At 41.8% G+C, this 13,147-nt stretch overlaps 1 protein-coding gene across 6 annotated transcripts in view; it reads left to right on the forward strand.

The window, feature by feature from the left end:
* The window catches only part of ptprk (protein tyrosine phosphatase receptor type K), a 673,497-nt gene that overhangs the window by 483,962 nt on the left and 176,388 nt on the right, over nucleotides 1–13,147 (forward strand). For all 6 annotated transcript variants that reach the window (XM_041187665.1, XM_041187666.1, XM_041187669.1 and 3 more), the window contains exons 9-10: nucleotides 9,425–9,534; nucleotides 12,280–12,481. In XM_041187665.1, coding sequence (XP_041043599.1) covers nucleotides 9,425–9,534; nucleotides 12,280–12,481 — 312 coding nt within the window. The remainder of the gene's footprint in view (nucleotides 1–9,424; nucleotides 9,535–12,279; nucleotides 12,482–13,147) is intronic.

A 13,147-nucleotide genomic window follows, 5' to 3' on the forward strand; every position in this document is an offset into this window, starting at 1 on the left:
TAAAGCCTGCCCCATGCAAACTAGACTGGGTAGGCCCCAGAAATGTGAACTCAGAATTAATGTGATCAAAATTAGTTTCAGGGGCAGCATCATTATTACCCCAGGACCCAGCAAATCCATCAGAACCATCAGTCTTCAGCCAGTCTGAGAACCAGACTCTGAAAGTAACTGCAAGTCATCAAGCAGTCAAACTGCTTAACCTGTTCCAGTTTCAAAGTTCACCTGAGAACCAACCTCCTAGATATGCAACTGCAAGAAACCTCACAATCTTCTGTGAAACCTTCACTTTACAAGACCATCACTTCAACTATGAAACATTGAACCCATTCAAGAAACTACAGGTCCACCACGTGGAAGACTGGAAATCGTAAATCAGAAACTGAATTAACTGTAGTTTGTAAGAGTGCACTATCTGTATCAGTAACTAATCTTTGTGTGTTTGTATGCGTGATACCGTGTGTGTGACATTGCATTAATTCAGGGTAAGTGTGTGAGAATAAATAACCACCTTCATTTTTAAACCTTCAAAAGCTTGCTAATGAATTATTTAATTGGGATTCACACTCCAAAGGTAAGAAAAGACACGCCTCTTTTCATACAAAATATACTGACCATGGTCAGTAATCATGTCTGTCTGTGACATCCTACCGTTGAGAAATGTTAAAGCAGCACTTGCATTTTAATGAGCTTGCATTTCTAAAAGCCTAATAAATCCTCAAGACATCTAATTTACTTTCCTATTTTTAACACAACTAGGTCCTGCAAACATCAAATGTAACAAATAAACATTTGCCCTGTTGTTAGTGTTGTTGGTTATGGAGTCCTGCCCTGCGGATGGTGTTGAATGCTTTACTGTGAAATGCATTCTGGGCATTTCACAGAAGGACAAGTTCACTAATGCAGCAGCCCTCTTAAAGGCAAATCTCCTAAATATGTTTGCACTCATCAAGCAGAGATAATCTGGCTGGCTCAGGCACATCTGCCACACGTTTGGGGACAGTCGTATACCTAAAGATTTTCTGTTTGGCAAGGTAGCCAGAGCCTGAAGACCAGTAAGATGCCCAAAACTGCACTTCCAAGGATGCTTGCAAGCTTGACATGATGGACCTAAACTTTGGTTCTTGCATATGGGAGCTACTAGCCAATGACAGAAGGATATCAGCTGTTTGCCACATGTACCATCTTGATAACCAGTGGCTACAGCAGCTTGGCAGCAGGCACGAACACTGAAAAAAGCAACCCACAACGACACCTGATGACCACTTCACATGCAGAAGTGTGGCATGCTGATGAGCAAGTGCTAAATATTGAATGAGAATTGGTAGCCAGTACACTAGAAGAGCTCCCTTCTGTTTTTTTAAATACTGCTGTGGAATTTTTTATGTCTACCTGAATGGAAAGACTGGAGCTGGTTTGACATATCATTTAAAATACAGCAGTGAAGTGTCAACTAATATAGTGGCGTACAATCCTGCATTGGGCTTTGAACCCACAGTATCCTAAATCAAGAGTCTCAATATAGCAATCAGGTTAGAATGTTATGAGAAGCGTGGAGAATCTGATATTACTACTCGATCTGTGTCAGCAAATATTATTTTTGAAACAACATATTGTGCATAGGGCATTTCCATTCTAGGAGGATTCCTGTGATCCTCCTGCTAAAACAAAGCAACATTTCAACCGGACTAAGTGAGTTTAAGGTGGTGATGTAGAACTTCAAAGTGATTGTTCTTCCAAAAGTTAAAGAAAGTGTAACAAAGGCAAAAGCAAACATATGGACAAATCAAGGTCCAGGGAGAATGGTAGAGGAAGTTTAAATCACCTTGGAGATTGGAGAGGACCAAAAATATACCATTTAAATTAAATTGTGCAAATGTCCACTTTTTTCCCCAATGAGCACGGATCAAGAAATGCCAAGTGGAGAAATGACCCCTCATCTGATTAAATGTAATTCAGTATTGTTATGAAGCCATGCTTTAGAAAAAGTGAACTTATGTATTTACTAACTAAAAATCATAGGAACATAGGATTTAGGAGCAGGAGTCGGCCATTCATCCCTTTGAGCCTGCTCCACCATTCAATAAGTTCATGGCTGATCTGGGTTGTGGTCTCAACTCCACCTTCCTGTCTGCACCTCATATCCTTGACTCCCTTGCCTGACAAAAATCTATCTAACTCAGCCTTGAATAAATTTAAAGACCCACACTCTAATGACCCACTGAGAAAAAATATTTCTCCTCATCTCTGTTTCAAAAGGTTATTTTATTGTTAAACTATGTCCCTGTGTTCTAGTTTCCCCCACAAGAAGAAACATCCTGGTATTCACACTATTCAGTCCGCTTAGTCACTGACTTAAGTTTTAAAAGGTCTAAAACAACAAGTTGTTAAGGTGGCTGATGAAAGCCAGGTGGATTTTGTAATTTTTACACAAACTCAGAATTACCTCAAGTCTCCAGAAAGCTCGGAATGAAACGACCATGAATGGACATGCGGAGACGAAACCATTTGTGGCATTCGAGCTCCTATTGCTTGTGCACTGACCAAAATCTGTGGACTCCCAGACTCACTGTCTTCGAGCTTGATACTTAACAAAGGGAGCTACAGAGAAACCAATTAATCATAAGTGGGGGAGGTGGTGGTGTAATGATTATGTCACTGAACTAGTAACCCAGAGGCCCAGGCTAATGCTCTGGAGACAGGTTCAAGTCCCATCACAGCAGCTGGTGGAATTTAAACTCAATTAAATCTGGATATAAAAACTAGCCTGTGACTCCAGACCTACAACAATGTGGTTGACTCTTAAATAACCTCTGAACTGACCGAGCAATCCCTCAGTTGTATCAAACTGCCACAAAGTCTAAAAATCTAAAATGACCTAGGCACCAGAAATGACAGTGGCACACCCAAACCTACAAAGTCCTCCTTATTAACCTCTGGGGGCTTGTACCAAAATTGGAAGAGCTGTCAAGCAACAGCCTGACATAGTCATACTCGTGGAATGTCCCAGACACCACCATCACCGGATATATTCTGCCTCACCGACAGAGATGTCACACAGTGGTATGTAGTCAGGAGGAGTTGCTCTGGGAAACCTCAACACTGACTCCGGACCGCATGAAGTCTCAGGGCATCAGGACAAAAATGGGTAAGGGAACATCCTGCCGATTACCACCTTTCACATCCCCTCAGCTCATGAATCAGTGCTCCTCTGTGTTGGACACCAATCGTAAGAAGCACTGAGGGTGACAAGGGCGCAGAATGTGCTCTGGGTTTGGGACCTCAATGTCCACCACCAAAAGTGGCACAATTGACCGAGCTGGCCAAGTCCTAAAGGTCATAACTGCTAGACTGGGTCTGCAACAGGTGGTGAGGGAACCAACAAGAGGGAAAAACCTACTTGAAATCATCCTCACCAATCTACCTGCCCTAGATGCATCTGTCCATGACAGTATTGGTTGGACTGACAACCACACAGTCCTTGTGGAGACAAAGTCCCGTCTTCACGTTGAGGGTGCCCTCCATCATGTGTGGCAATATCAGCATGCCAGATGGGATAGATTTCAAACAGATCTAGCAACTCTAAACTGGACATTCATGAGGCACTGTCAGCCATCAGCAGCAGAACTGTACTCAACCACAAGCTGTAACCCCATGGCCCGACATATCCCCCACTGCACCATTACCATCAAGGCAGGGGATTAACCCTGGTTCAATGAAGAGTGCAGGAGGGCATGCCAGGAGCAGTACCAGTTATACCTAAAATGAGGTGTCAGCCTGGTGAAGCTATAACCCAGGACTACTTGCATGCCACACAGTGGAAGCAACATTTGACAGACAGACAGACAGCTAAGCGATCCAAAACCAATGGACCATGTAGCCCTGCCACATCCAGTCCTGAATGATGGTGGACAATTAAGCAACTAACTGGTGAAGGAGGCTCTGCAAATATCCCCATCATCAGTGATGGGGGAGAGGCCAGCAAATCAGTGCAAAAGATGAGGTTGAAGTATTTGTAACCATCTTCAGCCAAAAGTGCTGAGCGGATGATTCATCTCAGCCTTTTCATGAGGTCCCCAGCATCTTGGATGCCGGTCTTCAGCCAGTTCTATTCACTGCACAGCTGAAGGCACTGGATACTGCAAAGGCTATGGGCCCTGATAACATTCCAGCAATAGTACTGAAGACTTGTGCTCCAGAACTAGCTGTGCCCCTAGCCAAGCTGTTCCAATACAGCTACAACACTGGCAATGTGGAAAATTGCCCTGGTATGTCTGGCCCGTAAAAAGCAGGACACATCCAAACTGGCCAACTACTGCCCCTTCAGTCTGCTGTCAATTATTAGCAAAGTGATAAGAAAGTGTAATCAAGAATGCTATCAAGCGGCACTTACCCAGCAATACCCTGCTCACTGATGCTCAGTTTGGGTTCCACCAAGACCACTCAGCTCCTGACATCATTACAGTCTTGTTTCAAACATGGACAAAAGAGCTGACCTCCAGAGGGGAGCTGTGAGTGACTGCCCTTGACACCAAGGTAGCATTTGACTGGGTGTGGCATCAAAGAGCCCTAGCAAAACTGGAAACAATGGATTCAGGGGGAAATCTCTCCAATGGCTGGAGTCACACCTAGCACAAAGGAAAATGGTTGTGGTTATTGGAGGACATCATCTCAGTCCTGGGATATCACTGCAGGAGTCCCTCAGGGTAATTTCCTAGGCCCAACCATCTTCAGCTGCAATGACCTTCCCTCAATTATAAAGTCAGAAGTGGGGATGATCACAGATGATTACACAATGTTCAACATCATTCACAACTCTTCAGACACTGAAGCAGTCCATGTCCATATGCAACAAGACTTGGATAATATCTAGGCTTGGACTGATGTGTGGAATGAATGTAACTTGCCACTTTAGTGCCAGATAATGACTGTCTCCAACAAGAGGGAATTCGACCATCTCCCCTTGACATTCAATGGCATTACCATTGCTGAATCCCCCACTATCAACATCCTGGGGGTTACCATTGACCAGAAACTGAACTGGACTAGCCATATAAATACTGTGGCTACAAGAGCAGGTCAGAGGCTGGGAATTCTGTGGACGGTAACTCACCACCTGACTCCCCAAATCCTGCCCTCCATCTACAAAGCACAAGTCAGGAGTGTGATGGGATGTGCTCCACTTTCCTGGATGAGTGCAGCTCCAACAACACTCAAGAAGCTTGACACTATCCAGGAGAAGGCAGCCACTTGATTGGCACCCCATCCACCAACTTCAACATTCACTCCTCCATCACTGACACACAGTGGCAGCAGATGCACTGCAACAACTCATCAAGGTTCCTCTGACAGCACCTTCCAAACCCGTGACCTCTACCACCTAAAAGGACAAGGGCAGTAGATGCATGGGAACACCACCACCTTCAAGTTCCCTTCCTAGTCACACACTATCCTGACTTGGATCTATCTTGCCAATCCTTCTCTGCCATTGTGTCAAAGTCCTGGAGCTCCCTTCCTAACAGCACTGTAGGTATTCCTACAACACATGCACTGCAGCAGTTCAAGAAGGCAGATCACCACCATCTTCATAAAGGGCAATCATTGATGGGCAATGAAAATGCTGACCTAGTCAACAATGCCCACATCCCATGAACGATTTTTTAAAAAAATAGGTGTGAATAGCCACCATGCATCCGCTTTTGTGTAACAAAGGCTTCTAACTTTGGATCATTGATGTAGACAGTGGAAGTGTTGATCATGTGGTCACACGATTGAAACTGACTTCAGGTAAAAAAAAAAATCTTGTTTCTCCCTGGTTCTTGAAGTAAATAAGTCAGTTTGGAAACCAACGGCACAGAAGAGCTTGGGGACAGAAGGTTCCAAGTGGGCACTCTCTCTCCACCCATCTAGCAGCTGTTTGACTATCTAAGTGTCACAGGCAGAGATGTCTCAAACATCAACCCAGCAGCTGCTGTCTCCAGAAGAAAAGATATGTTGACTGCTATCATCTTTAGGTCATTCAGCACCAAATTCTGAGAACCATCAAGCCTGTTTGGAACCATCCAAGTCATCAATCTACAAGACCCGTAAATTTAACTTTTATCGGATCCTAAAAACATGTTTAATTTATGCTTCAACTCTGTAACTCGTTTGTCTATGTGTGTGAACTTCGAATGTCTGTGTGCGTGAAAGTGGAGCGTTTTTTTATTGTTTTACTTAGACCAGGTTTGTGCAATAATTACAATGCTCTTTTTAAAAATACTCAAGGAAACCTGTCTGTGCCTTTTACAGTCAAAGCACTTAAACAGTTAAACTGTCGCCGAATTGGCAAGCATATCCTTTTTAAAAAAAAACCTGTGGTGGTCAAACGAGGAATGGGAAAAGAGAGGAGCCATTCCTCCCCCCACCCACACACGCACACATACACTTGATCATAACACCACCATTATATATAATTCGGAAGGATAAGTTAATCATCTAATGTAGATTTTAGTTTCTTTCTCAATACTGTGGCCTGATGAGCAGTAAAACTTCAACTGTTATTTTAGCATGAGCACTTTTAAGTAGTTTATTGCTTTCCTCTTAATAAATAAAACCTGTGTGCTTAACTTGGAATGAGTGTTTGGAGCCAAATCTTGTATTCCCAGAGAAGGGTGCACTGTGGGAGGAATTTAGCGGGGTGGTTCTCATGACATAATAAGATGTACTGAAATGCCCTTTGCCCTGGTAGTTCTGATGGAAAACATGTTGAAAAAATAATATGGAGTTATCATTGGATAAAATGCATGCCTCACTAATGAAATAAACGGTTACTTCGTAATTTTTTTGGATCACTGAATGCAGTTGTTGTTTTAGCCATAAAAGCAGAAGTCACTCACTTGTGGAAAAAGGAACTTTAAAACTAACCCAAATATTAACTGGTGCTTGGTGGAGGTTAATTGGAATGAAGGGGAGTAAAACCCAGTTCTGATTCAACTGATGAAGATAAATCACCTATTGTGGGTATTTTCCAATATAATTTACCAGAGAAAAAGTTGGTGGGGCTTGGACAGAGTGCCTCTTTACATCCAATTTTATACAGTCAGTTCACCAACATAGTTCCAGGAATAAGAAACACATCAATGCATCTGCCCTGATAAGATAGTGGCAGATAGGTATGCCAGGACCTGCAAAAATAGTGGTGGCAATATGGCGAGTGGGGATAATCAAGGTGTGGTGGCTATTGATCAAGCTGGCGTGCTCTCTTTGCTATTGAAACCAGCAATACTGTGAATGTGGTGTTTACTGGGAGGTGTGTCACTGATTCATGCACCTTGGTGATGTAATCAAAAGTCTTTTGTCCCATATCTGTCAAAGTGGCATGCTCATCTATAAATTCATAGGTTCCCTTCTTCCAAACATGTCTGATATTAGGATTCCCATTAGGAATCAATGGTGTTGGGAGGAGGGGAATAAAAACCCTAGATCAGAAGGTGTTAAGTCCAATGGAAGCTGTGGTGGTAGAAGGTGAAACTAAAAACAAACATTTAACCAGGTCATTTTTATCATCGGAGGTAAATCAGTTTATATGTTTAATTTAACTGATAAATTATCAGTTTATTTGTTTTTAGAGCAAACCAAAATGCCTCTCAATCAATCTATAATGGTGTGTGAAGAAATGGCAAAAAATATACATTTTGTTATCACCTCTGCATTATCTGAAGGGCACTTACTACTAGCTGGATAACCCACATGCCCTTTCCAAATGAGTATTTATGTCAGGTGCTTACTAACACAGTGGGAAATTTATTTTTGTCATGTTTATTGCCCATTTCTAGTTGTCCTGTGAAATGGTAGGCGTGCATCATCTTGAATTTATGATGTCTTCATTGCGATAATGACATAAGGGAATTTCAAATTTTAACCCAGCAATGATAATGAAACAGCAGTATAATAATATAAAGGCAAAATACTTTTGAATGCTGGAAATCAGAAACAAAAACAAAAAGTGCTGGAAAAACTCAGCAGGTCTGATAGCATCTGTGGAGAGGAAGACAGAGTTAACGGTTTGAGTCCTTATGACTCTTCTTCAGAACTAAAGAGAAGTAAAAATATGGTGAAATATATACTGTTTAAAGGGGGGTGGGACAGGTGAAGCTGTGAAGCCAGCAGTATATGTCCAAGTCAGGATGATGTGTGACTTAAAGGTTATGATATTTGCATGACACTGATATTGTTCACCAATGGTGACAGAAATCACAGGGCTGTGGGTTGCTGTTGAAGTAAGCTCGGCAAGTTGTTTGATTGCATCCTGTGGATTGCACACCCTATAGCCACAGTGTGTCAATGATGGTGTAGATGTTGATTTCAGACTGTTGCCCATGTCTTAACTCACAAGCCCCAATCCTCTCACCCCTGTACTCAGGTGGCCTTCACTGGCTCCCAAGTCAAGCAACATCTTGATTTTTTAAAATTCTCATCCTTCAAATTTCTCCATGGCCTTGACCCTGTCTCTGTAATCTCCTCCAATTATCCAAAATATATCTGCACTCCTTTAACCCTGGTCACTTTTGCATTTCCTATCATAATTACACCACCATTGATGGCCGTGTCTTCAGTTGCCTAGGCCCCAACCTCTGGAATTTCCTCCCTACACCTCTCCACCTCTGGACAGTTAAAAGCTACCTCTTTGACTAAGCTTTTGGTCACCTGACCTAATGTCCCCTTATGTGACTTAGTGTCATACTTTGTTTTCTCAGCTCCTATGGAGCACCTTGGCACGTTTCATCTGTTTCCAGTCTTGAAAGGACTGAGATTGAGAGAGCACAGATATAAAGTAATTAGTAAAAGAAGCAATAGTGATAGGAGGAAAAGCTTTTTCATGCAGCAAGTAGTTAGAGGCTGGAATGCTCTGCCTGAGTGTGGTGGAGGCAGGTTTAACTGAAACATTCAAAAAGGAATTAGACTGTTATATAAAGGAAGAATGTGCAGGGTTACGGAGAAAAAGTCGGAGAATGGAACTAGGTGAGTTGCTCATTCGGAAGGGTGGTGCAGACATGATGGGCCAAATGGTTGTCTCCTGCACCATATCCATTCTGTGATTCTGTGCCTAACTTTGTGTTGATGTAGTGAGTCCAGCAGTATAGTGACAGAAGGACACAAACTGTTACATTCAGCTGGAGGTTTTGGGTTGCCATTGGTATTTTAGCATAAACAAAGTAAATGTTCATCCATTTGCCTCACACGCAACTGCCAAATGCTGCATCCATACTAGCAATTATATAATCTAATTCTGAATATAAAAGGATATTTCAATTTCAGTGGAGATTTTTTGAAATAAATAATGTGTCCTAGAGAAGCAGCAACACACAAAATATTTACTTTTTCATTGGAGCTATTTATTTACTACACAAATTACATAATGATATTTATGTCTTTTGAATTGCAGTACCTGGTCCTGTACCGAGTGAATCGTTAAAAGGAACACCATTTGAGGACAAAATCTTCCTGCAGTGGAAAGAGCCCTTAGAAGCCAATGGTGTTATCACACAATATGAGGTAATAGGTTTGATTATTCATGAGATATTTGCACCCCTCCTTTCCTGCACACGTTTTGTCTGGGCAGTGGACAGGCACAACTTAGACAAAGTGCAGAGCACCTGTCCAGGCCTCAGCTCCCAGATGTAACCTAGTTCTTTTACATGGTCCATCCACACTCCCCAGAAAAGCTGCCCATTGGCAGGGGCTGGAGTCTATAAAAGGTGGGTTGGGGGACAGCGAGGTGCAGGTTTGTAGATACAGTTGGAGAGCTGCACCTCTGTGACTGGCTGACAGCTACTGGGTCTTCTGGCTTCTGATTGGCTGCTGTTGCATAATGCCTCGAGATCAAAAAGACTGCAATGGAAGATTTCATTTACCTTCTCGGGTCTCCCTTGCCTTCCCAGCTGACTCCCTCAGCCCCTCTCTATTGAAGGCTCGGGTGCAAGCTTCTTTAGGAAACTACCAAAACTGGCACCTTTATGCTTCAAAGAGAGAAAACTGAAGCAGGAGGGAGTGGGACGCCTTGCTTTACTGCCTCAGCTTCATGCCTATCCTTGTCCTGTATCTCTTGTACCTGGAAGCCAAGTCCATCTCTGGGTAAGTCCTGGAGGTTCCAAGATGACGTAAAGAACATGTATGTTTTATGTAATGTAAGTGGTTTATCTCCTTTGCATTTCCATAGTACCTAGAATACACTTCAAGTGCTACAGGAAGGAACATCTGGATCTGATTCGATAATTTTAATTTTTTAAAAAGTAATGAACCTGAATTGTTTTGACTAATCTTCATAGAATTAGTGTTGATGATGTACTTTTTTTAACCTGAATTTTTGTAGCAATAGTCATCTTAGAATAAACATTCCATGTGATGTTTGCTTGGCTATAATGGTGCCAGAAGAGAGAAAGTTGTCTGCAGAGGGTTAATTATTTCAAATATTGGCTGAAAGCAGGAAATCATTTTAAAAAATTCTTTCACAGGATGTAGGTGTTGCTGGCTAGGCCAGCATTTCTTGCCTGTCTCTGATTGCCCTTGAGAAGGCGGTGGTGAACTGTTGTCTTGAACCGCTGTGGTTCAAGTGGTGTAGGTACACCCATAGTGATGTTAGGGAGTGAGTTCCAGGGTTTTGACCCAGCGACAGTGAAGGAACGGCGACATAGTTTCGATTAAATTGGAAAAATCCCAAACTCATGCTTATTCAGTCACCCATCACTTACAAATAGGAATTTTTGTTATCGCATAAGCAAAATGTTTACTACATGTGCTGTTATTTTGAATGTGTGCCTATTTGCCCTCTACCCAGCCCTGAATCATATATTTGTTTCCCTGCAGTCTCCCTGTAAATGGACCAGAACTAAAATATACTGTAGCATTTTTTTTTGTCTGTTTATGGATGTTTTGTTACGGTTTGTTCAGTCCCACATCTTTTTAATATTCTCAAAGCAGTTCTATAAGGAAAGTTTCATGTTTAACATTTTAATGAAATATCGTTACTCTTGATGCCACAGTGAATTATCTGATGCTTGGCTTATTCAGTGTTCCGTCATTGTTCAATATATTCAGATAAGGCTGCTGTTCAACGAGAGAGGAACCCAGGTAGTTCAAAGCATATTTGGGACAAGGTGGCCAATTATCAGCCCCAAACTCTTGCATCAACCAAATAATACCTGTTGACCTGGCCTGCCCCTCACTGGGGTAATTTTTGTCTTCAGGTTGCCCATTCACAGTTCATTCAATTTTCATTCCATTCATTTCAATGATTGCCTTGCTAGGTCCTTTCAGAGGGCAGAATCAACAACATTGCTATTGATGGCAGATTTCCACCCCTGAAGGACATGAGTGAACTGCATGGTCAACTTTGTATTCCAGGTCTATTAACTGAATTCAAATTCCACCAGCTGCCATGGTGGGATTTGAAACCTGGAGCATTAGCCTGGGTCTCTGGATTACTAGTCCAGTGACATTACCACTATGCCACCATCTCCCCTCAATTGTTGATGCTTATTTTTCTTTATTTCATTTTTTCTCAAACTTTGTCTCTATGCTGCTTACTCATGTGAAGGAGGAGGGGCATGGTGCAGGAGAAAGTCTTTGTTTAGAGAGAGAGAGAAATTATCCAAACGGGCTGTCTGCTGTGTTTCCAAATACTCCTGCTGAAACTAAATTTCATAACTTGGATTTTTATAACGAGGCTGTGCAATTGCGTTTCTATTGCCTCACTTGATCTTGCAGCACTTGAACCTTTTCTGTGTTAAATGTAATCTATTATATTCTGTTATTTTAGCAGACTGTCTCTTCTCCTGAACGCTGTTGCTATCCTCCTATGGTTAACTACATTTCTGAGTTTTGTGTCCTCTGAAAACTTAGGTGGTTTTTATATATCAAAAGGAGCTGTGATCCTAATACTGACCCCTGGGATTCACCGCTCTATACTTTCCTCTAGTCTGTTCACTGCAAGCCTGCTTTTTGTCTCTTAGCTAACTTATTATCCACTGCTGCCCTTTTAATCTCTAGTCTTCTATTTTGCTAACAAACCTATTATGTTTCATTTTGTGTATATGGACTTTCAAAAGGCATTTAACAATGCCAACCACATTAAGCACATCAACCCTGTTCATTCCTTCATCCAATATCTTGTTCTTTTCATAAATTACATCAATTCAAAGATGTTAAAGATCAATCATAGCCTGTTGCCATTTTTTATTCAAGATTTAATAGGATGAAAAACTACCTCGTCCTTTGTTTTCTTTCCTTAATGTTTGGCAGGTCAGTTACAGCAGCATCAAATCTTTTGACCCTGCTGTCCAAGTGGCTGGACCTGTTCAAATAGTGTCAAAAATGTGGAATAGTACACATCATGTTTTCTCGCATCTGAATCCTGGGACTACCTACTGCTTCTTAATTAAAGCTAGTACAGTGAAGGGATTTGGTCCAGCGATGGTGGTTAACATTACAACTAATATATCTGGTAAGTACACAGGTTTCTATCAAAACTGAAACAGAAATTATAGTGCTTGCTACAAATTGATTTGGATATTATATTTTGTACAAAACTAAATGTGACATGTCTTGAAATAATGTTCCAACTAAGCATGCACACAACATTTACAGTCCATATTTAGGTTACTTTTCCTTTGCTGAATTAAAAAAAAAATTCTATAAATCTGTAAAAATGATATGAAGTTTGCTAGCTACATTAACCAATGAGCTATATTAACTCCTCTCAAACTTGATCTCTTCAATCCGAGCATAGCTTCTGCATTCTGTGTGGTGAGCAGTAGGTACTGGCTGCCTTTATCTGTCTCTCCACCCCCTTCTCCTCCCTCTCTTTCCTTCCCCCTTCTCTCCCTCATATTGTTGCAGATTGTTTATGCCTGAGAGGCTCAGGAATATCTTGGGGAAACCTGCAACCCGATCCTACAATGTATTCCTAATGGCTATTCCCACCTAAAGCCCATCCCCATGTCAATGTAAATCACATGGGTCTTGTATCCAGATAGAAATGCAGATTAACTATCTTCTAACAACACCCCCGCCACATCAACTCTCTTCTAGATGCCCCCCCATCCCCCGCAACTCCATTCCATCTTGAAATGAGATAGACATCTAAAAGTATAACAATTTATAAAACCTA

The sequence above is a fragment of the Carcharodon carcharias genome, chromosome 5 (genome assembly GCF_017639515.1).
Source record: "Carcharodon carcharias isolate sCarCar2 chromosome 5, sCarCar2.pri, whole genome shotgun sequence".
NCBI classification, from domain to species: domain Eukaryota; kingdom Metazoa; phylum Chordata; class Chondrichthyes; order Lamniformes; family Lamnidae; genus Carcharodon; species Carcharodon carcharias.